Below are 27,118 nucleotides of genomic sequence, written 5' to 3'. Positions count from 1 at the left end.
TTTTAGCACCTACCAAAAGCATGGTAGGCTATGAAAATAAAAGTATTAGTCACTTATTCGTGTTTAACTCTTTTCAACCCAATGGACTGTAGCCCGCCAGGCTCCTTTGTCCATGGGATTCTCCAGGCAAGAACACTGTAGTGGGTAGCCAGCCCCTTCTTCAGGGGATCTTCTCAACCCAGGGATTGATCCTGCATTGTAGGCGGATTCTTTACTGTCTGAGCTACCATAACCAAGGGAATATAATGGTGGTGGCCTTCTAGAATCTGAAGCAAATAAAATTTTATTTACTGTATGTGGCAGTTTATTTATAAATAGTCAATCTTCTGCAGTCTGATGCCTTATGTATATAATGATCAACCAAGGCAGTTAGCATTAAGATCTTAAAATTATTCTCCATGTCACTTTTTAGTATGATTAACTAAAGCATCTGATTTATAGCTCTCATCTCATTTTTATCCTTTCTCACCAAGAAGACTTTGTTGTTGTTGTTTTGACCACACTGCACAGCTTGTGGGATTTTCGTTCCCTGACAAGGGATTGAACCCTGGTCCTCGGCAGTGAGAGCGTGGAGTCCTAACCACTGGACCACCAGGAAATTCTCTCACCCAGAAAACTTTAAATAATTACATATATGTAAAGTAGAATATATATTTATTTTCATCTACTGTGGAGCTATTTTGACTGCCATAGTTGTTTCATAAAGAGAGCTGCCCTGAGTCTTGAAGTACCATTTGTAAATTTCCTGAAAAGTTTTTATATCTCTCTGTCCTAGAAGAGGGCTGGAGACCATTGCTAACTATGCATTCCTCAGTTATACTTTTGACTTAGAAGTGTTTTGACATTTTCTAGGTATAAATGGAGGAGAATTAGTGTGTAATTTAGTCCCTGAATAATCAGTCTGGTGCTTTAATAGAAATGTATGTGGGAAGAGGAAATACAGGGTTTCCCTTTAATTTCATTTATTTCCACATTTTTTTTAAGTTGAATTTAATTAAAATGGGCCAGCCAGATGTCTAAGTCAGTTAACAGCTCATAAGAACATACAAGCAGTTCAGAGAAGTCTTTCAGGTCCTTGTTAGAGTAGTTATTCATTTGGATATTTTGCTGTTTTACTTATTGAGAAATGGACGTAGAAAAGTCATCAGGATATAAATGTACAGCTCAGCAAATTATCTTAAAACCCTACCCTTTATATGTTAATGGTGCAAATATAAAATGGTGCAGCCACTTTAAAAAAGCAGTTTGGCAGTTTCTCAAAAAGGTAGATAGAGTTACCATATGACCCAGTAATTCTACTTCTAGATATAGATCCAAAGGAATTAAACATGTCTACACAAAGCATATACAAGTGTTCTTAGCAGCATATTAATAATAACCAAGAAATGGAAACACGTCAAAGGTCCCTCATCCGATGATAGATAATTAGCATATGGTATATTCATACAATGGAATATCATTCGGCCATAAGAGGGAATGACGTACTATACATGTTACAACGTGAATGGACCTTGAAAACACACCAAGTGTTAATAGAACCAGTCACAAAAGGTCACGCGATTCTGTTTGCATTACATATCTGGAATAGACAGGCCCATAGAAACAAACAGGTCAGTGGCTGCTCAGATGATGGGTCGGGTGGGGGCGCAGGGAGTGGCTGCTAGGGGTCTGAGAATTCTTTCTGAGGTGCCGAGAATGTCTTGGAATTAGATAGCAGTGAAGACTGCACAGCTCTGAATATACTGAAAGCCACTGAATCATGCACTTTATAAGGGTGAATTTTGTGGTGTGTAAAAGAGCCGATTTTTTTTAAAAAGGCAAACCAAATACATCCATGTGTGTTTAACCACCCAAGTTAACAGAATATACAGTACCCCAGAAGATTCTCCCCACCCCCTCCTGATCAATGCCCCAAGTTATTCTTGGGGGAGAAAAATAGCAGCTGTTTATACTGCTACTGTTTGCTTCTCAGAAGAAGCCATTGTTTTAGACTCTGAGTGTGAAGCTTTATGCTCTCAGCACTTGGCTAAGCCTAGTAGGGAACTTTTTATAAAGTACCATTTTAATCAAATGCTTCTTTGTAATTTCATGGTGCCAGGGTGACCTACCTTTCAAAACAGGTGGCTGCGTACTTTTGCTCTTTTTTAATAGAATGAGTTTTAAATTTTTAAAGAATTTTTTGACATAACTTTTTTTTTTTTTAGTACCAGATATATTATTAGCCTGATCTCTTTATCAGTAGTTTGGAGTTTATTAACTATTAAATACTGCTTACTTTAAATATTTCTTGTTTTAATGCTTTTGACTAATTATAGCCACCCACCCCTCTCTCTCCCACTAGAGATACGGGTTATTGAAGCTATCTTTTGGGGGAGCCAGATTAGCATTAATAGTTCTTTTATTCTACATATGGGGGGGCGACTGAGTGGCATGCAGGATTTAGTTCCTTAACTGGGGATCCGAACCCGTGCCCCCTGCAGTGGAAGTGCCAAACCCTTACCACTAGACACAGGGAAGTCCCTCTTGATAACATCTGTGATCTTAAATTTTAAAAGAAACTACCCTTAAATACTTCGGTATGTTTTTACGTATTTTAAACCCAGAGTAAGGTCAGTGTTGCTTTTTCTTTCAGCGATGTCTTGGCATTGCCCATTTTCAAGCAGGAAGATTCTAGCCTTCCGCTGGATGACGAGACCAAACACCCCCCCTTCCAGTATGTGATGTGTGCCGCGACATCGCCCGCCGTGAAGCTGCACGACGAGACGCTCACGTACTTGAACCAAGGTCGGTATGGCTGCGTCACACTCTGACCTAAGAGTTCGCAGAAATCCAAGACGGCGTTTGGGCGTCGCAGCCTGGATTAATGGTAATAATTGAAAATTGGGTTCCTTCTCTCAGACAACTTCAGTTAACAAAAACTGTAGAACGTTTTACTGTGAGCCAGGAAAGCAATAGTTTGTGGAAAGTGACTTCATACAGAGGGTGTGGACCAAGATGTGTTATGGGGTGTTTCCAAGACAAAATGCGAGGGAGAAGCAGGTAGGAAAGGATGTCAGTTATTTTTAGGAACATGGTTTCAGTGTGGAACCTGAGAATGAATCAGAAGTCCAGCTAGCAAGGGACTTGGTCTCGGGCATGAAGCAGATTTGTGCTGAGAATAGCCTGCACCAAGGTGGAGTCTGTGGCTAAAATAAGCTGTGTCAAATCTTGTTTCCGCTTAATGAGAATGCTGTGTTTTGCTGATTTGAAAGTGAGAGTGGGCAGAATAGAAAATAGAGATATGGGGTGGTTTACCAGAGTTTCTTTCTGAGGTGCGCTGAGCAGTCGGAGCACTGACCAGTGTGACTTACCAGTGTTAACAGAAGCACTGGGTTAGGCAGGAGTTCGCGTGTTGGGTGCCTGCATCTGTTGGGTACTGAGAGCTTGAGGCACTCTTATTTTTGTTGGTTCTTTGCTGCTGCGCAGCTTTTCCGTGCTCACGACGGGCGGGGGCTGCTCCCTAGCGCAGTGCAGGGCCTCTCTGCAGCGGCTTCTCTTGCTGGCGAGCGCGGGCTGGAGAGTCTTCGGGCTCCAGCAGTTGTGCTCCCTCAGCTGTGGAGCACGGCCTCAGCTGCCTTGTGGCGTGTGAGGTCTTCCTGGACCAGAGGTCGAGCCTGTGTCTCCTGCGTTGGCAGGCTTATTCTTCAGCACTGCGCCAACACGGAAGTCCTGGACTCTTGTTTGTAAAAAGAGCTGAACGTTTTTGTTGTTACAAAACTACTACATGCTCACTGTAGAAAAACTGAATATGTCAAGGGATAAAGCTGAAACTGGACTTTGGTTGGCATCCCCCTCAAGAAAAGCAGTTACATCCTAGGTGTGTTTCTTTGTGTGTGTATCTATTTTATTTCAGCAAAATGGGAACTAACATCTCTTCACGTAAGGGTTGGGCTTCCCTGGTACCTCAGCTGGTAAAGAATCTGCCTGCAATGCGGGAGACACCAGTTCGATTCCTGGGTTGGGAAGATGCCCTGAAGAAGGGTTAGGCTACCCACTGCAGCATTCTTGGGCTTCCCTGGTACCTCAGCTGGTAAAGAATCCGCCTGCAATGCAGGAGACCTGCATTTGATCCCTCGGTTGGAAAGATCCCCTGGTGGAGGAAACAGCTACCCACTCCAGGGTTCTGGCCTGAAGAATTCTATGGACTATATAGTCCATGGGGTCGCAAAGAGTTGAACACGACTGAGTGACTTTCACTTGAGTATTTTGTGATTGCTTTTCTGTCAGTAAATAAAATCTTTAATTCCTCAAACTTTTGGAAAGAAGTATAGATTTTAGACTACTTTAGTTAGTGATTATTGTAAAATGTAGAAGAAAAACTTTTTTTAAGCTGAATTTTCATTTGACATACAGATTTAGGATTTATGAGGTTTTTCTTCAGGTAATTCTAATCTGTAGCCTATGGCGATACTCTTAATTTTGGTATTAATATTATTTTAGGATTTTGATGGGTAGGCATTCAGCTATTTGAGACTTAAGTTTCTTTTTTTTTTTTTTCATTTATTTTTATTACCTGGAGGCTAATTACTTTACAATATTGTAGTGGTTTTTGCCGTACATTGACATGAATCAGCCATGGATTTACATGTGTTCCCCATCCCGATCCCCCTCCCGCCTCCCTCCCCATCCCATCCCTCTGGGTCTTCCCAGTGCACCAGCCCCAAGCACTTGTCTCATGCATCCAACCTGGGCTGGTGATCTGTTTCACACTTGATAATATACATGTTTCAGTGCTATTATTTTAAAGAACCTTAATAGTTTATGCACTAATCTATTTTAGACATAAAAAGATTAGAAGAAACAATGTTGAGGTGAGGACATTCATTATAGCTTAGTTTCTAATGAGAAAAAAGGAAATAGCCGGAATTTCTCTTACTTAGGGAATAGTTGAATTCAAGTTAATGTGCATACCATGGGATAAATGAGCACATGGAAACTCACCCTTCTATATAAAGAACTTTGGATGTATCTGTCTTTGGGCCTGGGGGAATAAACTTACGACTGTTATTATTAAACTGGATAAAGACATCTCACGTTGATAAAAGTTGCAGTCCACCATCTATAGTGATAATTTATTAAACCTACATTCACTGAGTGTTTCCTGGACGTGAAGCAGTGTGCTAAATGCTATATATGCATTGTTTCTCTTCCACAGTAACCCAAGAAGTGTTATTGATCCACTACAGATTTTCAAAGCTGAAGCTTCAAGCAGTTGATAAACTCGCTCAGTGTTAATTTGGTCAAGCTTAGATATAAACAAATAAATTGTTTATTACTCAAATGGTTGTTATTATTGAAGTATCTATAGTAGTGTGCACAAGTCTTTTTTTTTTTTGCCTGACGTTTTTTTTTTCCATTTATTTTTATTAGTTGGAGGCTAATTACTTTACAACATTGCAGTGGTTTTTGTCATACATTGAAATGAATTAGCCATGGATTTACATGTATTCCCCATCCCAGTCCCCCCTCCCACCACCCTCTCCACTCCATCCTTCTGGGTCTTCTCAGTGCACCAGGCCCGAGCACTTGTCTCATGCATCCAACCTGGGCTGGTGATCTGTTTCACCCTAGATAATATACATGTTTCAATGCTGTTCTCTTGAAACATCCCACCCTCACCTTCTCCCACAGAGTCCACAAGTCTGTTCTATACATCTGAGTCTCTTTTTCTGTTTTGCATATAGGGTTATCGTTACCATCTTTCTAAATTCCATATATATGTGTTAGTATACTGTAATGGTCTTTATCTTTCTGGCTTACTTCGCTCTGTATAATGGGCTCCAGTTTCATCCATCTCATTAGAACTGATTCAAATGAATTCTTTTTAATGGCTGAGTAATACTCCATGGTGTATATGTACCACAGCTTCCTCATCCATTCATCTGCTGATGGGCATCTAGGTTGCTTCCATGTCCTGGCTATTATAAACAGTGCTGCGATGAACATTGGGGTGCACGTGTCTCTTTCAGATCTGGTTTCCTTGGTGTGTATGCCCAGAAGTGGGATTGCTGGGTCATATGGCAGTTCTAGTTCCAGCTTTTTAAGAAATCTCCACACTGTTTTCCATAGTGGCTGTACTAGTTTGCATTCCCACCAACAGTGTAAGAGGGTTCCCTTTTCTCCACACCCTCTCCAGCATTTATTGCTTGTAGACTTTTGGATAGCAGCCATCCTGACTGGCGTATAATGGTACCTCATTGTGGTTTTGATTTGCATTTCTCTGATAATGAGTGATGTTGAGCATCTTTTCATGTGTTTGTTAGCCATCTGTATGTCTTCCTTGGAGAAATGTCTGTTGAGTTCTTTGGCCCATTTTTTGATTGGGTCATTTATTTTTCTGGAGTTGAGCTGGAGGAGTTGCTTGTATATTTTTGAGATTAATCCTTTGTCTGTTGCTTCATTTGCTATTATTTTCTCCCAATCTGAGGGCTGTCTTTTCACCTTGCTTATAGTTTCCTTTGTTGGTGCACAAGTCTTTTGTAGCATACGATATCTTAGTTCCCTGACCAGAAACTGAATCTCTGCCTCCTGCAGTGGAAGCTCAGACCCCTAACCTCTGGACCCCTAAGGGAGTTAGTTCCCCACAAGTCTTAAATTTGTACCTCAATTAATTTGTACATAGCTTATTCCCTCAAAAATACTACCTCTGTCCAATATTTCCATTACCCTAGCAGTTTTCCTTTGGTCCTCCTCCTAGCTGACACCTGAGATTGACCATAATCCATATTAGAAGTGCAGGTGATTTTCTGGGACTTGACTCTGCTCCTTGCAGTATTAATGATGAGTATGTTATAGGTTGTAGAATTGTGGTAATTTACCTCTTAATTTCTCCCAGCATTTTAAGAAAAAAAGTAGAAAAATGAATTGCATGTAGGCTGCATTTTTGAAAACATACATTTGAATAATCATTAAACATGCATTTGAGTAATCAAAGAAATTCTACTTTTATACACCCTTTTAAAGAAATTATAACACTTTAAACTTAAATGAATATCAGTTCTTTCACAGATCTGTCTCCTAACATTTATTGCCTAGCATAATATTTCATGTGAATCCCTTCAATTGTTTCCATAGTGGCTGCACCAATTTACATTCCCACCAACAGTGTAGGAGGGTTCCCTTTTCTCCACACCCTCTCTAGCATTTGTTGATTGTAGACTTTTTGAAGCCATTCTGACTGGTGTGAAGTGGTACCTCATTATAGTTTTGAGTTGCATTTCTGTAATAATTAGCTATGTTGAGCATCTTTTATGAAAGATGATTATACCTATTGGCCATCTGTATGTCTTCTTTGGAGAAATGTCTTTTAAGGTCTTCTGCCCAGTTTTCAATTGGGTTGTCTTAGTTGTTGGGTTGTATGAGCTGTTTGTATGTTTTGGAGATTTGACCCCTGTTGGTTGCATTATTTGCAGCTATTTTCTCCCATTTCATAGGTTGTCTTTTTGGAGGTTTTTTTTTTTTTTTGAAGTTTCCATTGCTGTGCAAAAACTTGTATGTTTGATTAGGTCCCCCCTTTTTTTTTTTTTTTGCCTTGGGAGACCTAAGAAAACATTGGTATGATTTATGTCAAAGAATGTTTACCTATGTTCTCTTCTAGTTTTATGGTGTCATGCCTTACGTTTAAGTCTTTAAGCCATTTTGAGTTTATTTCCCTGCAGGTTGGGAGGTGTTTTCTAACTTCACTTCACTGATTTACACGCAGCTGTCCAGCTTGCCTAGTACATTTGCTAAAGAGCACACTTGCCAAGTACACTTTCTCCACACTTGCGTCTTCTGTCAAAGATTAATTGACCGAAAGAATACGAATTTATTTCTGGGTTCTCTGTTTCATTGATATATATGTCTGTTTTTGTACCGGTACCAAACCGCTTTGATTACTGTAGCTTTGTAGTGTTGTCTGAAGGTCTGGGAGAGTTATGCCGTTTGTCTTCCCCTGCCCCTCCCAAGATTGCTTTGGCGATTTTGAGTCTTTCATGGTTCCATATACATTTTTTTAATTATTCTAGTTCTGTGAAAAATGTCATGGATGATTTGATAAGGATCACATTAAATCTGAAGATTGCTTTCGGTAGTATTGCCATTTTAACTATTAATTTTTCTAATCCAAGAGCATGGGATATCTTTCAATTTCTTTGAATTATCTTCAATCTTTTATTAATATTTTATAGTTTTCAGCATACAGGTTTTTCACCTTCTTAGCTACATTTATTCCTAAGATTTTTGGATGCAGTTTTAAATGGAATTTTTTCTTTACTTTCTCTTTCTAATATTTCATTGTTGTGTAAAGAAATGAAGCAGATTTCTGTATATTAATCTTGTATCCTACTATCTTGCTGAGTTCATTTATTCTAATAGTTTATATATGGAGGTTTTAAGCTTCTCTGAATAAAGCATCATGTCTGCAAATAGTGACAGTTTTACTTCTTCTCCTTTAACTTGGATATCTTTTCTTTTCTGGTTGCTGTGGCAAGTACCTCCAATAATACGTTGAGTAGAAGTGGTGAGAGTAGGCATCCTTGCCTTGTTCTTGAATTTAGCAAGAACGCTTTCAGCTTTTCGCCATTGAGTATTATGTTGGCTGTGGGCCTGTCATCAATGCCTTTATAATATTGAGATATGTTCCCTCTATACCCACTTTTGTAAGAGTTTCTATCGTGAATGGTAGTTAAATGCTTTTTCTGCTTATGTGGCTTTTGTCTTTTGTTAATGTGATGTATCACATTGATTTGCATATATCTGAAACATCTTCGTGACTAGAATGAATTTAACTTAGTCATGATGTGTACTCCTTTTTATATGTTCTTGGATTTGGTTTGCTAATATTTTGTTGAGAGTTTTTGCATCTAAATTCATCAAAGTTGCTGGCGTGTAATTTTCTTTTTTGGTGGTGACTTTGATGCTATTATCAGAGTGATAGTGGCTCATAGAATGTCTTTGAGGGGCGTTCTCTCCTCTTCAGTCTTTTGGAAGTTTGAGAAGAATTGGTATAAGTTCTTCATATGTTTGGTAGCCATCTGGTCCTGTACTTTTTGTTTGTGGAGTTTTTTTAATTACAAATTCTGTTTTACTTCTAGTGAAGGTTCTGTACAAATTATGTTTCTTGTTTCGGTTTTCAGGGGCTGTATGTTTCTAGAAGCTTGTCTATTTCTTCTAGGTTGTTGAACTTTTTGGCATATATAATTGGTCATAGTATTCTCTTCCACTTTTTTGTGTATCTGTGGTATCAGTTGAGAGTTCTTTTTCGTTTGTTATTTTGTTTATGTGGGTCTTCTGTCTCTGCTTCCTGGTGAGCCTTGTCAGAGGTTTGTCACTTTAGTCTTTCAAAGAACCAGCTCTTCATTTTAGGATTGTTTTTTAGTCTGTTTATTTTCTCTGGTCTTGGTTAGTTTCTTCCTTCTGCTGATTTTAGGTTTTGTTTATTCTTCCTCTAATTCTTTTAAGTGGTAGGTTAGGTTGTTTGAGATTTTTCTTGCCCCCTTTTTTTTTTTGAGGAAGACCTGTATTGCTATGAACTTCTCTCTCAGAACTGCTTTTGCTTCATCCCATACATTTTGTATGGTTATAGTGTCATAGTCAATTGACTATTGTCATAGTCGTTTTTCTCTAAATTTCCTCTTTGATTTCATTGTTGACCCATTTTTTTTTTTAAGTAGCATGTTGTTTGGTGTGCATGAAATCATTATTTTCCCTATTTCTTTTCATGTGGTTGATTTCTTGCTTCATTCTGTTGTAGTCAGAGAAGGTTCTTGAAATAATGCTTATACTCTTAAATTTGCTGATTGTTTTGGGCCCTAGCATGTGGTCAGTCGTAGAGAATGTACCATGTGCACTTGAAAAGACTATTTTGGGTTTTTTGGATAAAATGTCCTGAAAATAATCAAGTTTAACTATTCTAGTGTATAATTGATTTTTTTTTAAATCAACTTATTTGATATTGATTCATTTTTATTGATTTTTCTGTCTTTTATGTTCGTTAATGTCAGTGGGATGTTAAAGTTTCCTGCTAATACTGTATTTCCATAAATTTCTCCCTTTATGTCCATCAGTATTTTATGTATGTGAGTGTTCCTATATTAGGTGTATATATCTCGGTGAGTGTAAAAGTTTTTCCGTATATTGATCTCTTTATTATTATATAGTGTGCTTTTAAAAATGTTTACTAATGTTTGTCCAGGCCGGCTCTCGGCTGCTGCGTGGGCCGGTCTCTGGTTGCGGCGCACGGCCCTCTCCCTGAGGTGGCCTCACTTGCCGCAGAGCACGGGCACGACGGCCTGCGGGCCTCAGTGGCCGTTGCGTGCAGGCTCACTAGTTGTGGCGCACAGGCCCAGTTGCTCGGCAGCGGGTGGGAGCTTCCTGGATCAGGGATTGAACCTTTGTCTCTTGAATTGGCGGGCAGATTCCTTACCACTGAGCTGCCGGGAAGCCCTGCAGTGTCCTCCTTTGTAGCCTTTGTATTAAAGTCTGTTGTGGGACTCTGCGGGAGGAGGCGAGGGTGGGATGTTCTGTGAGAGCAGCATCGAAACATGTATATTATCAAGTGTGAAACAGATCGCCAGCCCAGGTTGGATGCATGAGACAAGTGCTCGGGGCTGGTGCACTGGGATGACCCAGAGGGATGGGATGGGGAGGGAGGTGGGAGGGGGATCAGGATGGGGAACACATGTAAATCCATGGCTGATTCATGTCAATGTATGGCAAAAAACAGTACAGTATTGTAAAGAAATTAGCCTCCAACTTATAAAAATAAATGGAAAAAAACAAAAACAAAACTAAAGTCCGTTGTGTCTGACACGAGTATTGCTGCTCTTCACTTTCTTGTCATTTCCGTTTGCATGAAATATCCTTTTCCATCCCCTCACTCTTAGTCTCTGCGTGTCATTTGCCCTAAGCTGGGTCTTTGCAGGCAGCATGTTGTTGGCTCTTGGTTTTGGGGTTTTTCTTTGGTTGCACCATGTGGCTTGTGGTTATTAGTTCCTGATCAGGGACTGATCCTCGCCCTTAGCAGTGAGAGCGTGGTGTCCTAACCATTGGACCGCCAGGAGTTCCCTAGGCTTTTTGGTTTTTATCCAGTTTTTATTCAGTCTTTTCACTGAAACAGTCTGTTGGCATTTAAAGTAATGATTGATACATATGTATTTATTGCTGTTTTAATTTTAACCAGTTTTCCAGTTGAAGTGTTTTTTCTTTTGTGGTTAAATGATTTCCTTTTGTGCTTGTTGTCTCTTCTTTTTGGTTTTTGTGAATCTATTATTTGTTTTTAATTTGTGGTTGCCCTGTTTTTCAAGTATGTTAACCTCTTATATCTGCTTGCTTTACACTGATAGTCATATAGGCTCAAACACATGCTTTTAAAAAAAGAAAAAGAACCTGCATTTTCTTATTCTCCTTCCCCATATTTTATGATTTTTTTTTCTCCAAAATATTTTTATGTAACTGCCCCGGGTCTTAAGTTGACGCATGTGGGATATTTAGCTGTGGCATACACACTCTTAGTTGCAACATGCAGAATCTAGTTCCCTGACCAGGGATTGAATCCGGGTCCCTGGTAGTGGAGGTGCCAAGTCCTAACCGCCAGACCACCCGGGAGCTCCCCGCATGTTATGATTTTGATGTCCTTTTTTGTTTACTATTTTAAAAATATTTGTTATTTGGCTGTTCAGGGTCTTAGTTGTGGCATGTGAACTCTTTAACTGTGGCATGTGGGGGCTTAGTTCCCTAACCAGGGAGTGAACCCCGGAGCATAGAGTCTTAGCCACTGGACCACGAGGGAAGTCCCTGGTGTCTTTTTTTATGTCTTCATCTTCATTCTCTTTCTGTTCCATGTGTTTATCTTCACTTCCATAAATAGGTGTTTCTCTTTGATCTGTATACTGGCTAATTTAAGTGATTTACTTTCCAGTTGTAATTTCTTCCTTCATCTTCTTGCTTCTTTTATATTTAGAGAAGGTCTTTCAATATTTCTTTTAGGATAGGTTTAATATTGCTATATTCATTTAGTTCTTATCTGAGAAGTTCTATTTTTCTTCCCATTCTAAACGATTGTCTTGTTAGGTAGAATATTCTGGGTTGCAGATTTTTCCCTTTCAAGACTTCGAATATATTTTGCCACTCCCTTCTAGCCTCCAGTGTTTCTGTGGAGAAATCAGCTGATAGCTTTTTGGGGGTTCCCTTGTAATGAACTCTTTGATTTTCTCTTGCTGCCCCTAGAACACTATGTCTTGATGTGAGTCTGTTTGGGTTCATCTTCTTTGGGACTCTGTGCGTCTTCATTTTACTTATATTCTCTCACTCTAGGAGAAACAGGTATCTACTGTGGCCTTGGAGGGCTGTTTGTATGTGGCAGCGTCTCTGTGTGGCTTGTGTTGCTTAATTTTTTTCTTTTTTTGGCATGCAGTTTTTGGTTTGGATGTTTGCTGTCTGTTTCCTCAGTGTGTGCTGGCTGTCGTCCTCTCCCCAGCACCCGGCCTCGGAAGCCTGAGCCCCAGCACCCAGCCCGAGGCTGCCCAGCTGATGAGCCTCAGGCTGCTGAGTGTGCTCCGGGCACCAGCCCTCTGTGCGGCTCTCTGCCAGTCTTGCCCTGCACACACCGGTCGCTGCATTCTCCTCTGAGGCTCTGAAGCTCCTTCTCTGTCCCTGCTGATCTCCCCACCAGGGAGGAGACTTCCCAGCATGTGGAAACCTTTCCTGTTTCACAGCTCCCTCCCACGAGTGCAGGTCTTATCTAGATCCCTTTGTCTTTCTCTGTGTGTGTGTTGTCCAGTTACTTAGGATTTCCTTGCCTCTTTGAGAGTTTGAGGTCTTCTGCAAGCTTTCAGTAGATGTCCTGTGAGAACTGTTCTGCATGTAGATGTGTTTTTTATGTATTTGTGAAAGAGGTGAGCTCCACATCCTACTCCTCTGCCATCTTGATCTGATCCTTCAGCAAAAGTAAGCTGATCAGACTCACCTTTCAAAAGGAAACACTCTCAGTTGTGCATGTACAGTCCTCATTTTTTACAGAAGCCTTTCCTGAAATATCAAAAGAATCAGGCGTAGATGTGGAAACTGAAAATCGGGCTTGATTAATTTGTAATAGGAGTTCCAGTAGAATCCCGTGATTATTTTCTAGCTAGCGTGGCTGCCCAAGTGGCTCAGCGGTAAAGAATCCACCTGCCGATGCAGGAGACACAGGTTTGAATCCTGGGTCGGGAAAAAACCCTGGAGGAGGAAACGGCAACCCATTCCAGTATTCCTGCCTAAGAAATCCCGTGAACAGAGGCACCTAGCAGGCTGCAGTCATAGTGTCCCAAAGAGCAGGGTGCGACTGAACACACAGGTTGGGGGACATCGCCCTGAAAAGTCCCTGCAGGGACTGTAAAAGGCGTCTCAGTGACCCGCTTCAGTGTGGTGTCACCTGCGCGCCAGCTTTGATGGTGTGACTGTTAAGTGTTGACACAATTTAGTATTTACTCTTCCGGTTTTCAGGAGTTAGATTTTTATCCAGATTTGCTCACAAGTTAATTTTCTTAACGTTCAAATTAACTCTTGTGCTGTACCAAAGGAAAATGACTTGCCGTGAAAGTGTTGCCTTATTTACAAAAAAAGATACAGTTATTCCTCCAGTTATCCTATTTGATTGACTATAGTTTTTATAGAGATTTAACCCCAGAGGTTTGATTCCAAATCTAATTTTCTTAACCACCAAGTCTCTTTACTAGAATAGTTCCAGTGTTTTCCAATTTTTCTGTTAATTATCACCTTTTAAAATTTTAACAGTTTAACTAGATGATTTATACACATGGTTCAGAGTTCAAAAGGTATTAAAGGGTATACAATAAAGCTCTTTTCACAGTTATCTAGCTCTGCTTGCTCAGCCCAGGTAGTGATTGAATTAGAACCCTTTATAGACACCTGTGGAGATTGTAATCTTGTTTTATGACTCTGTATATAAAAAAAATTGTATTGTTAATATTTTATTTATTGCAATAAACTTATTGGTTCCTGTGGTGACTGAACTATACTTAAGCATAGTTGTGATGAATCTAATGGTCTTGTCACTAAAAGATACAATGGAAGAGAGAACTTCCATTCCTAAAGTAGATGGTAGAAGCTGGCATCCTTACTTTTCAATAAGTGCCCAGGATATATGCACCTCTGCTCCCTAAGGATGTCCTTACATACATTATTCAGATACCCTTTTGCTCCTTTTAAACAGTTGGTTACCGTGATAGACGATTTAAATATTTTTCTGCGTGTAGTCGAGTGAGCGGTAGAGGGCAGCAGTGAGCAGTCGTCATCAGCCATCTCTGGGGCCTGGGCCTGTGTTTCGATCCCATTCTGCCTCTTGCTCATTTCAGCAAATTCTTTAATAACCCCCACCTAACGTAGGTGAGAATTAAATTGAGTTCATATGTGTAATGCACTTATATAGGAAGCACAACGCTAGCTTTTGCTGTTCTTACTATTATTTATAACTAAGTAGGTTTAATGGTTTCTGATTGTATTGGAAGACTAAGTTTAATAATCTTGGCCGACATGTTAGTTTTGTGTGGCAGATAAGATGAGCAGTTTTTACAAACCGTTAGAATGCAACCCTGGGACTAGATAGCTGCCTACCAATTCAGAAATTTTGCCAGGTTTGGTAGCAAGCATGATTGCTGTGCTATGCTTAGACGCTTAGTTGGTTCTGACTCTTTGCAACCCCATGGACTGTAGCCTGCCAGGCTCCTCTGTCCATGAGATTTCCCAGGTAAGAATACTGGAATGGGTTGTCATTTCTTTTTCTAGGGGATCTTCCCAACCTAGGGATCGAACCCACATCTCTTTGGCTTCTTGCATCGGCAGGCACATTCTTTACCACTGTGTCACCTGGAAGACACCTTATCGCAAAAGGCATTTTGCAGGTGTGATTTAATTAGAACTATTGAAATAGATTATTATGGATTATCCAGTGGCCCAGTGAAATCACAAGGGTCCTTAGAATTGAAAGAAAGAGGCAGGAGAGTCGGGTGTCAGAGGGAGATGAAGATGGAGGGAAGAAGATTGCCACAAACCAACGGATGAAGACTGCTTCAAGAAGTAGACAAAGACAAGGAGGTCGCTTTTCCCCTACGGCCTCCAGAAGGAATGTAGCCTGCTGGCAGCTTTACTGTAGCCCACTAGACCCATTTTGGACTTCTTAACTCTAGGACTGTAATAAATTTGTATAGTTTTCAAGCCACTGAGTTTGTGGTAATTGGTTACAGCAGCAGAAGGAAGCTAACACCCCAGCCAAGGCAAATGTATACTAGGTAGGTAAGCTCCAGAGTGGTGCAGAATGGGCCACTGTTGTGTATCAGAGCTGTTTCCATGGTGTGGCTGGCATTTTCTCTTCAGCTTTTAAAGAAAAACACTCTGCATCCTACAGTCCTGCCTCCTAGCTTATCCCTGAAGGCCCAGTCAAAGCTGAGTCTTTAAATGAGCATCTAATGAACCCTGAGCCTTTGCATGTATGCCTGTGTGTGTGTGAATGCACATGTATGTATATTCAAATGTATGGACTGTACACAAAAGTGTAATGAATGTATATGAAGATAAGTGGAATTGTGGAGCATGTTTGTGTATTAGAGCCAGAGCTATCCTAGACTGTTAAAAAGATGTACAATCCTGTTACATAAGTGAATGACTATTAAGTGAATTTTGGTTACTGGTAAAGGATTTGTAATTGAAACAGCTTTATATTCACTTAGTTCTTAATTTTGACATAGACAGGTTATTCCCAGGAGAAGGTCCCGAATGCTTTGTGGTGGAAAGAATATGGACTGAATGGATATCTGTGGCTTTTCACAAAGCCGTGGTTCTCCAATGTTAGCATGCATTGGGATCCCCCAGAGGGCTTATCAAAACATGACTGATAAAGTTTCTGAGTCAGTAGGTCTGGAGGAGGGCCAGAGAATTTACATTTGTGACAAGTTTCCAAGTGATGTTGATGCTGCTAGTCCAGGGACCTTGTTTCACCTTTTTAAAAAAATGTTTATTTATTTGGCTGCTCTGGGTCTTGGTGGTGGCATGCAAAATCTTCAGTCTTGGTTGCAGCACGTGGTTTCTTTAGTTGGGGCATGCGAAGCCTTAGTTGCAGCATGTGGGATCTAGTTCCCTGACCAAGGGTTGAACCTGGGCCCCCTGAATTGGGAGTGCAGAGTCTTAGCTAGCCACTGGACTACCTTTTTATTGCTTCAGCCATTCAGGTAAATACCTGAACAACTTCTCACTGCCACCTCTTATAAATGGGTTTCCTCAGAGGAGGGTTGACACATAAGTGCAGCCATCTTCAGCCAAGCTTGGTCTTTCCTACTAGCAGTCTCCCGTCTGGGTCCTGAGCAGCTATTGCTGAAAAATACTGGTCATTGTACAGCGCCATAAAGAAAGTAAATTCTGTGTCGACTTAACCTCACCAGTTGGGTAGAAATTGAAACAAGTTTTCCAATTGTATTGCTGCTTTAGAGTGTCAGTTTTTATTGTTTAGAACAATAAAAGTGGAGATTTTAAACTGTGTTGATGTTTTCCTGGTTACGCCTGGGTAGCTGTCCTCGGCTAGTAGGTAACGAGAAGACTTAAACCTCTGACATGAAGTAAAAACCTGTAGTCCCACTGTGGAGCCGCGAGTGGGGAGCTCTCCATTTGAAGAGCAGGTGGCTCTTCTTTGGGCAGGGATCCGGCTGGAAACGGCCGCCCCTTTTCCAGTGGTCCCGGGTGAATCTGTGGTGCTTCTCTACCACCATAACAAGTGAGACTTTGAATCTTAACCCCCCTTGATTTATTACAGATCAGCTTATGTTGCTATTGGATCAGGAATATCTGTTCATTTGGAGGCCAAATTCTACTTAGAGAATCCTCTGTTTAATCAACTAATGTTAGGTACTTTGCAAATAAGTTTTAGGTCCTAGGAAATAACATATCTATTGGATTAAAGATACTGTTAATTGACTGACGCTTCAGTCATTTTTTGTTAATTTCATTTTGTGGTGGTGGTTCAGTCAATAAGTCGTGTGCTACTCTTTGTGACCCCACGGACTGCAGCACACCAGGCTTCCCCGTCCTTCCCCATCTCCCCGAGCTTGGTCAAACTGGTGTCCAAAGCCAGTGGTGCCATCCAGCCATCTCATCCTGTCGCCACTTTCTCCTCCTGGTCTTTCCCATTCTACTGTTTTCTTCTGTTTCTTTGCACTATTCACTTCAGAAGGCTTTCTTATCTCTCCTTGCTGTTCTCTGGAATTCTGCATTCAGTTAGGTATGTCTTTGGCCTAGTGGTTTTCCCTATTTTCTTCAATTTGAGCCTGAATTTTGCAATAAGGAGCTGATCTGAGCCACAGTCTTCTCCAGGTCTTGTTTTTGCTGACTGTATAAAGCTTCTCCATCTTCTGCTGCAAAGAATATAATCAATCTGATTTCTGTGTTGACCATCTGGTGATGTCCATTTGTAGAGTCTTCTCTTGTGTTGTTGGAAGAGGGCATTTGCTATGACCAGTGCATTCTCTTGGCAAAACTCTGTTAACCTTTTCCCTGCTTCATTTTGTACTTCAAGGCCAAACTTGCCTGTTCCCCAGGTATCTTTTGACTTCTTACTTTTGCATTCCAGTCCCCTATGATGAAAAGGACATCTTTTTTTGGTGTGAGTTCTAGGAGATCTTATAGGTCTTCATAGAATGGTTCAACTTCATCTTCTTTGGCATTAGTGGTTGGGCATAAACTTGGATTACTGTGATGTTGAATGGTTTGCCTTGGAAATGAACCGAGATCATTCTGTCATTTTTGAGATTACACCCAAGTACTGCATTTCAAACTCTTGTTGACTAAGAAGGCTATTCCATTCCTTCTAAGGGATTCTTGCTCACAGTAGTAGATACAATGGTCATCTGAATTAAATTCACGAATTCCCATCCATTTTAGTTCACTGATTCCTAAAATGTTGATGTTCACTCTTGCCATTTCATATTTGACCACTTCCAATTTGCCTTGATTTATGAACCTAATATTCCAGGTTCCTATGCAATATAGATCCAACCAGTCCATCCTAAAGGAGATCAGTCCTGGGTGTTCATTGGAAGGAGTGATGTTGAAGCTGAAACTCCAATACTTCGGCTACCTGATGCGGAGAGCTGACTCATTTGAAAAGACCCTGATGCTGGGAAAGATTGAGGGCAGGAGGAGAAGGGGATGACAGAGGGTGAGATGTTTGGATGGCATCACCAACTCAATGGACATGGGTTTGGGTAGACTCCGGGAGTTGGTGATGGACAGGGAGGCCTGGCTTGCTGTGGTTCATGGGGCTGCAAAGAGTCAGACACGACGGAGCGACTGAACTGATGCAGTATAGTCTTTACAACATCTGAGTGCCAGATACAACCACAATTGGATGTTGTTTCCACTTTGGCTCATCTTTATGCCTTCTGTAGCTTTTTCTCCACACCTCCCCAGTAATACTTCATTTCACACTGTAGTAGATTTTCTTAAGGTTAGCTTTTGTTCTTGTTATAACCTTCTGAATTAGGACCTTAGAAATAAATGCTTTGAACTTAGTCCAGGGAGATCTGTCACATCTGGAGCTCCATGTTGCTCTGGACTACATGTCCATCTTAGACTATATTCAGAGGTGGGTGGGGATATGAACTCGTATCAGTTATATTTTTTAATTCTGTCAGTCCTCTTGTTTCTCTAAGCCAAGAAATGAGTAAAGACATCTCATTAAAGGTAAATTCAGAAGATAAAGCTGAAAATAAAGACTAGTAACTCATGGCATATTTTAGTCTGTCTAACTTTATACTTCATTGGTAGTGGGACCCTTTTTATATTTCTTTTAGAACCTAGACAAATGTAGATCAACAAAACTAACCTAGAAGTTGTGTTATTAAGATAATTATGGGAAGAGATCAAATAGAAGAAGAAATTGAACCAATAAAATCCTGGTATCATTGTCTGCTACTCTCAGTGGATATTGCCATTGAATGAAATTGTCGGGGGGAGGGATTTCTAAATAGTGAGAGACTCAGGATGAAACTGAAGGAGGAAAGCAAGGACATACTGTCTGTAGTTTCCAAAAGGGAAATCATTTGAAGCATGTTAAGTGTTAGTCTTTTTTAAAAACCTGCTTTTGACTTGAGAAGAACAAAAATCTATAGTGCTTTAACACAGGAGCAGCAAATTCTGATCTCTATTTGCAGAAACAGGTGAAACTTGATGTTGAGCACAGAAGTGTCCTAAGGTTGAGGAGGATAAGTAATACAGGTGAAGATAGGAACATTGAGATTTCTTACCTTTTTCAGTCCTGAGAATTCTGAGTTTTTGAAGACCACGAGGTAATCCTGGTGAGAGAAGTTCTCCGTCCCCCCTCGTCCACTGGGTTCACCTCCCATCTCACAGGCTGCTTCTCTTTGGCTTGTTGTCTGATTTATAAGTCAGCTTGACCATCTACTTGAATGCCCAGCGAGTCTCTCAGACTTAAATGTACACGATTCCACTTCTTGGTCTGCTCCTTGCGATCTTCCACATGTCAGGAAATTCCCTTGCCAAAAACCTGAAGTAGCTCTCAGCTGCTCCCTGTCTCACACCAGAAAATGCACAGACTCTACCTTCAGAATCTCAAGTGAATGACCATTGCTTCTTAAATCACTTCCGCCCTGTCTGCAGATGAGAGTGACTATTTCCCTTTAGCTGAGACATCTCAAACTGAGGAATTCATGCTAATCCGCTAGGTGAAAAGCCATTTTATTGTGACTTTAACTTGGATGTGCCTGGTGGAGGTCAAATGTCTTTCTTTCTTTCTTTTTTTTTTTTTTTGCACAAACCACGCTTCTTGTGAATCTTAGTTCTCTGACCAGGAATCTAACCCAGGGCCCCAGCAATGAGCTTGCCAAGTTGTAACCACTGGACCGCCAGGGAATTCCCAGGGGTATGATGTCTTTTAATGTGTTTCAGAACTGTTGGCTTTTACTTCTCGTGTGAGACACTTGTTCACATGATTTACTCATTTTCTGCTGGGAACGTTGGGCATTTGTTAACAATTTTTTAGGAGTTCTTTTCTTTTTGTGTAAGAGCTAGCCCTCAATGTGTGATGTGAGGTGCAAATATTCCTCCTCTTACTAACCAGAACTGAGTCAAAAGATGCAGTATTGAACTTGTTAACAGGTGCAGGCAGACTGCCTTTCATACTTTTATCAGTTTATATTTCTCTGTATCTTATGTGCTTGTTTATCCCCCATTTTTACCCACTTGTCTTTTTTTTAATTAATTGAATATTTTTTGTTGATCTGATAATCAGCACAAACATTTTGTTCATTTTTGTGTCCTAAGTTCCTGAGGTTGAGTATAATTTCAGATACATAATGGTGTATTTATCAGAGATACCTATTCATTCATTTTTTAAAAATTAAATTTTAAATTGAAGTATAGTTGACTTAAGTGAAGTGAAGTCGCTCAGTCGTGTCTGACTCTTTGCGACCCCATGGACTGTAGCCTACCAGGCTCCTCTGTCCGTGGGATTTTCCAGGCCAGAGTGCTGGAGTGGGCTGCCACTGCCTGCTCCAATAGTTGACTTTTAATGACTGGAGTATCGCAGAGTGATAGATACAGTTATACATGCATACATTCTTTTTCGTTCTTTTCCATTATGATTTATGACAAGATAGACTGACTATAGTTCCCTGTACCATACAGTAAGACCTTGGTGCTTATCCATTCTACATATACTGGTTTGGGCGTCCCTGGTGGCTCAGTGGTAAAGAATCTGCCTGCCAAGCAGGCGATGCAGGTTCGATCCCTAGGTCCGGAACATCCCCTGAGAAGGAAATGGCAACCCACTCTAGTATTTTTGGCTGGGAAGTTCCATGGACAGAGGCGCCTAAGGGCTACAGTCCACGGGGTCGCAAAGACGCGACACAGTGTCTAAACAGCCGCACAGCATACGCTGGGTCCTGTCTCTAACCCCAGACTTCCAAACCATCCCTCTCCCACCCCCGCCCCCTTGGCAGCCACCAGTCTGCGCTCTATGTCCATGACTCTTTCTGTTTCATGGCTAGGTTGTTGTATTTCAGATGTCACACGTAAGTGACATCATTTGTCCTTCTATTTCTGACTTACGTCACTTAGTATGGTAGCCTCTGTTTGTATCCCTGTTGCTGCAAGTGGCATTATGTGGCTCTTTTTTTTAACCACTTCCTAGTACTCCGTTGTATATTTACCACATCTTCTTTATCCATTCATCTGTCAGGGGACATTCAGGTTATCTCCATGTCTGCCTTATTAGGAATAGTGCTCCTGTGAACATAGGGATGGAGTTATGTTTTTGAAGTATAGTTTTGTCTGGATATATGTGCAGGCATGAGATTGCTGGATCATGTGGTAGCTCTAGTTTTCTGAGGAAGCTCTGCACTGTTTTCCATAGTGACTGCATCAACTTAGATTCCCACCAGTAGTTCCCTTTTCTTCATTCCCTCTCCAGCGTTTGTTATTTGTAGACTTTTTGATGATGGCCATTCTGACCTGTGTGAGGTAGTACCTCACTGTACTTCAGATTTGCGTTTCTCTAATAATTAGTAACATTGAGCATCCTTTCATGTCCTGTTGCCCATCTATGTTTCTTCTTCAGAGAAATCTCTTTAGGTTTCCTGCCAGTTTTTGAACTGGGTTGTTTTTGTTGTTCAGTTTTATGAACTGTGTGTATATTTTGGAAATTAAGCCCATTTATGCTTGCAGATATTTCCTCCCATTCTGTAGGTGGTGTTTTTTATGGTTTCCTTTGCTATGCAAAGGACTTCCCTGGCGGCTCAGACAGTAAAGCGTCTGTCTACAATGTGGGAGATGATCCGGGTTTGATCCCTGGGCTGGGAAGATCCTCTGGAGAAGGAAATGGCAACCCACTCCAGTACTCTTGCCTGGAAAATCCCATGGACAGAGGAGCCCCCATGGGACTGCAGAGTCAACTGAGCAACTAAACTTTCTTTTCTTTCTTTTGTTGTGCAAAAGCTTTGATTAAATCTCATTTGTGTATTTTTTCTATTGCCTTGGGAAACTAAAAATATATTTGGTATGATCTATGTCAGAGAATGTCTTGTCTGTGTTCTCATCTAGGAGTCTTCGGGTGTCATGTCTGAAGCTTACATCTTTAAGCCATTTTGAGTTTATTTTCGTGCACGGTGGTATGATATGAATTCTAGCTTCATTGATTTACATGTAACTGTCCACTTGCCCAACACCCCTCGCTGAAGACTTTTCCACTTGTTATAATCTGCCTCCTTTGTTGAAGGTTGACTGCGGTGTGTGGGTTTACTCCTGGGCGCTCTGTTGCGTTGATCTGTGTGTGTCTTTGTGGCAGTACCGTACTATGCTGTTACGGTCTGGTGTCTGGAAGAGCTGTGCCTCCTGTTTTGTCTTTTTAGTCCTTCAGGATTGCTTTGGCAATTCTGGGTCTTCCTAGTTTTGTATACATTTTTGAATTATTTATTGCAGTTCTGTAGAAAATGTCATGGGTAATTTGATAAGAATTGCATTAAACCTGTAGACTGCTTTGGGTAGTATGGCCGTTTTAACAGTATTAATTCTTCCAATCAAGAACATAGGTAGCTTCCATTTCTTTGAATCCTCTTTAATTTCCTGTATTAATGTTTTATAGTTCTCAGCACATGAGTCTTTCATCTCCTTGGTCAAATTTATTCCTAGGTATTTTGTTGTGATTTTAAAGGGTATTTTTTTTACCTTTTTTTTTTTTTGATATTTCATTGTTAGTGTAAAGAAATGCAACCAGTTTCTGAAAGTTAATCTTGTATTCTGCTACTTTGAGGGCAGAGTATCACTTACCAGATCTAGTAGTTTTTGTGTGGAATCCTTAGGATTTTCAGTATCATGTCATCTGCATATAGTAACAGTGTTACCTCTTCCCATCCAGTTGGTTACCTTCTTTTTCTTTTTCTTTTCTGATTGCTGCTTCAGGGAATTCCAATTCTGAGTTGAATAGAAGTGGTGAGAGCTGGCATCCTTGCGTTGTTCCAGTTTTTAGCAGGAATGTTTCCTGCTTTTCACTGTTGAGTTATTATATTGGCTGTGGGTTTGTAATAAATGGCTTTTATTATGTTGAAATATATTCTATGTGTACCCACTTTGGTATACATATGGAGGGTGATGAATTTTGTCAGATGGCTTTTCTGTATCTATTCAGACGATCATGTAGGTTTTGACTTTTTTTTTTAATGTGGTACATTACATTGATTTGTGTATATTGAACTATCCTTGTGAGCTTGGGATGAATCCCACTTGGTTGTGGTATGTGATCTGTTTTATGTGTTGTTAGATTCAAATGGCTAATACTTTGTTGAGAATTTTTACATCTGTATTCATCCAATATATTGGGCTGTAGTTTTCTTTTTTCATGGTATCTTTGTCTGGTTTTGGTATCAGGTTGATGGTGGATGCATAGAATGTCCTTGAGAACGTTCCCTCCTCTTCAGTCTTTTGGAAGAGTTTGAGAAGGGTTGGTGTAGATTCTTTGTATGTTCAGCAGAACTCGCCTGTGAAGACATCTGGCCCTGGACTTTGGTTTGTAGGAAGGTTCGGCTGGGTGGGTGGGTGGGTGGGTGCGGTGCCAGGTCTTCTGCAGTTCTGTGGCACGCGGGAACTCTTTTTGTTGCGGCCTTAGGATCTTTAGTTGTCGCCTGCTGGATCGTTAGTTATAGTTTGCTGGATCTTCAGCTGTGGCACCTGGGATCTGGTTCCTTGACCAAGGGGCTGGACCTGGGCCTGCTGCACTGGCAGTGTGAAGCCTCAGCCACTGGCCACCAGGGAAGTTCCTGTGGGGAGTTTTTTGTGTGTGTCTGTTGGTGTGTGTTTTAGTCTTTGTTTACTCTATGATAATTATTATTTACTTCCTTCTGATGACTTTAGGTTTTATTCTCTTATTTCTAATTCTTTTAAGTTGTAAGTTAGGTTGTTTGAGATTTCCTTTTTTTAATTATTTCTTGAGGAAGGCCAGTATCGCAATTAACTTCTAAGAACTCCTTTTGCTGTGTCCTGTAGATTTTGTATGGTTGTGTTTTCATTTTCATTTGCCTCGAGGTATTTTAAAATTTCTCCTTTGATTTCATCCTTGATCCATTAGGTTTTTTTGTTTTAAATTTTTACTGGAGTATAATCACTTTACAATGTTCACCCATAAATTGTTTAGTGGAATGTTAGTTCCTTTAATTGCTTGTGTTTTGCTTTTTTTTCCTCCCCGCTGTGGTTTATTTCTAGTTTCTCGGTGTTGTGGTAAGAAAGGATCCTGGAGACCTTAAATTTGTTGGGGCTTGTGTTGTGCCCTCGTATGGGATCAGTCCTTGAGAATATTCCATGTGCCCTGGAAAATAATGTGTGTTCTGGTTTGGTCTTTTTTAAATGAAATGTCCTGAAAATATCAATTAAGTCTACCTGTTCTGTTGTCTCATTTACGATTTCTGTTGCCTTATTGATTCTCTGTCTCGAAGTCTTTAGCTATTACATTCTTGTCAGTTTTTCGGGTCTCGCTTTATGTCTATTAGTCTTTTATGTATTTAGGTGCTCCTTTATTAGGTGTGTATTATGTTGACAAGTGTAAAATCTTTGGTTTTGGTTCTTGTATCATCATATACTGTCCTTTATCTTTAAAGTCTGTCTTCTCTGTTAAGGGTATTGCAGTCCCCTCTTTTTTGTCTTTTCTGTTTGCATGAAGTATCTTTTCTCATCCTCTCATTGTCAACTTACGTGTGTCCTTTGCCCTGAAGTGGGTCTCTTAGAGGCGGCATAGTTGAGCCTTTTTTTTTTTAAATCCAGTCTGCAACTCTGCATCTTTTAATCCTTTGACATTTAAGGTAATTATTGATAACTATGTATTTATTGCTACTTTAAACCTATTTTCCCATTGATTTTATGTTTTTTCTTTTTCCTTTTGTGGTTTCATGATTTTTCTCTTGTATTACACTTAAGTTCTCTTCTTTTTGTTTTTTTATGAACCTGTTTTGTTTTTGATTTGTGCTTACTCTGTTTTTCAAGGATATCAACCCTTTCCTTTATCTCCTTTCCCTAGACTGTTAGTCATATGGGCTCAAAAGATATTCCATGGGGGGAAAAGTCTACATTCTCTTACTCCCTCCCCACCCCTATTTTATGAGTTTGATGTCCTTTTTTATATCTTCACCACTTCCCTGGTGGCCCAGTTGGTAAAGAATCTGCCTGCAACGCAGGAGACCCGGGTTCAACCCCTGGGTCAGGGAGATCCCCTGGAGAAGGAGATGGCAACCCACTCCAGTATCCTTCCCTGGAGAATCCCATGGACAGAGGAGCCTGGTGGGCCGTAGTCCATGGGGTCACAAAGAGTCGGACATGACTGAGTGACTAACGCTTTTCACTTTGCATCTTCATGTTTATCGTTTTCTGTTCATTATTGTTATCACTTTCACAGAAATCTTTTTGATTTTTTCAAAATGTGTGTGCTAGCTTATTTAAGCGATTTATTTTCCAATTGTGGATTTTTCTCTTTCCTATAGATTTTTTCTTCTTTACTACTAGTAGGGAAGACTTTTCAACATTTTCTTTAAAATAGGCTAAGTATTGCTGTATTCCTTTGGTTTTTACTTGTCTGAGGAATTCTTCATCTCTCCTTCTATTCTAAATGATCATCTTCTTGGGTAGAGCATGTCCTCGGTTGCAGATTTTTCCTTTTCACGACTTTGAATATATCCCTCGTGGCCTGCAGCATTTCTGTATAGAAATCTGCTTGTAGCCTTATGGAAGTTCCCTTGTAATGAACCCTGTTTCTCTCTTGCTGCCTCTGGAGTCCCCCTTTAACTTTTGCCATTTTTATTATAATGTGTCATGATATAGGTCTCTTTGGGTTCATCTTTTTTTGGGACCAGCCATGCTTCCTGTATCTGGATATCTGTTTCCTTCTTTAGGTTTGGGAGGTTTTCAGCTGTAATTTCTTCAAATACACTTTCAGTCCGTTTTTCTCTCTTTCCTTTCTGGAATCCCTGTTATGCGTAGATTGGCATGGTTTAGATTATCCCATAGGTGGGTCTCTTATATTGCTTTCTTTTTTTTTTTTTTTAATTTGACTTTCTAGTTGCTGTTCTGATTGGATAATTTCCATTATTCTACCTTCCAGATCACTTATTCTTTCTTCTGCATTATTCACTCTGCTGTTCATTTCCTTTAGCTCAGTTTTTGTCTCAGGAAATGAATTTTCTAATTTTTCTTGGCCCCTCTTTATAGTTTCTGGTTTCTTTTTACAATAATCTGCATTTATATCAATAGCCTTTCATAATTCCTTCAATATTCTCATTACCTCCTTTTTGAACTCAGTGTCTGTTAGATCACAGAGGTCTGCTTCATTGTTTATTCTTTCAGGGAGATTCTCTTGGTCTTTTAACTAGGAGTGGTTCCTCTGCTTTTCCATTTTACTTGTATTCTCTTAATCTGTGAGTTTAGGAAAAACAGTTACCTACTGTGGTTTCAGGGGACTGTTTATATGTGGGGATGACCCTGTGGTGCTTGTGTGGGTTTATTTAGTACGAGGCCCTGTCGCCTCACTACTCATTGTGTGCTGGTTATTATTCCCTTGATAGAGGGTGTGTAGATGCCGAAACTGGGGTCTGGTCCTGGCGTTCTCAGCAGCGTCAGTGGTTCAGGCACATCCCTGGGGCACATGTAGCAGTGGGGACAGCTCATTACCTCTCCTGGATGTTCGTTTGCCTTCTTAAAAGATCAGTTCAGATCCATTGTGAAGTGTGCCGCAGATTTAACTGTAAAGGAAAACAGTCTCTCTCTTGCTGTACAGGGGTTTTTAGTTTAATCTCTCTCATTGTGTTGAATTAATGTAAGGACTGTTCTTTAGTGGTATATATGGCAGTTATTTTCCTCTACCAGCCTTGGAGTGATTTGGTTGTATTTTGGTTGTATTTTGGTAACTTATATTTTGACTGTATGATCTTACACCCTTTGTATGTTTTTTTGTAAGCCCAGTGTATTGTGGGTAAGATATTGGTAGTTTCATCTTAAACAGCCTTAACTTCACATGGAAGCCCTCTTTAATTACTCCTAATTTTCTACATATCAAATTATG

General features: G+C 40.3%; 1 protein-coding gene across 6 annotated transcripts in view; it reads left to right on the top strand.

Moving 5' to 3' along the window:
* Positions 1-27,118, top strand: part of UBP1 (upstream binding protein 1) — a 65,481-nt gene that overhangs the window by 14,281 nt on the left and 24,082 nt on the right. For all 6 annotated transcript variants that reach the window (XM_070455315.1, XM_070455314.1, XM_070455313.1 and 3 more), the window contains exon 2: positions 2,633-2,784. In XM_070455315.1, coding sequence (XP_070311416.1) covers positions 2,633-2,784 — 152 coding nt within the window. The remainder of the gene's footprint in view (positions 1-2,632; positions 2,785-27,118) is intronic.

The sequence above is a fragment of the Odocoileus virginianus genome, chromosome 26, assembly GCF_023699985.2.
Source record: "Odocoileus virginianus isolate 20LAN1187 ecotype Illinois chromosome 26, Ovbor_1.2, whole genome shotgun sequence".
In the NCBI taxonomy this organism is placed as follows: Eukaryota; Metazoa; Chordata; class Mammalia; order Artiodactyla; family Cervidae; genus Odocoileus; species Odocoileus virginianus.
This window is presented reverse-complemented; position numbering and strand designations above follow the sequence as displayed.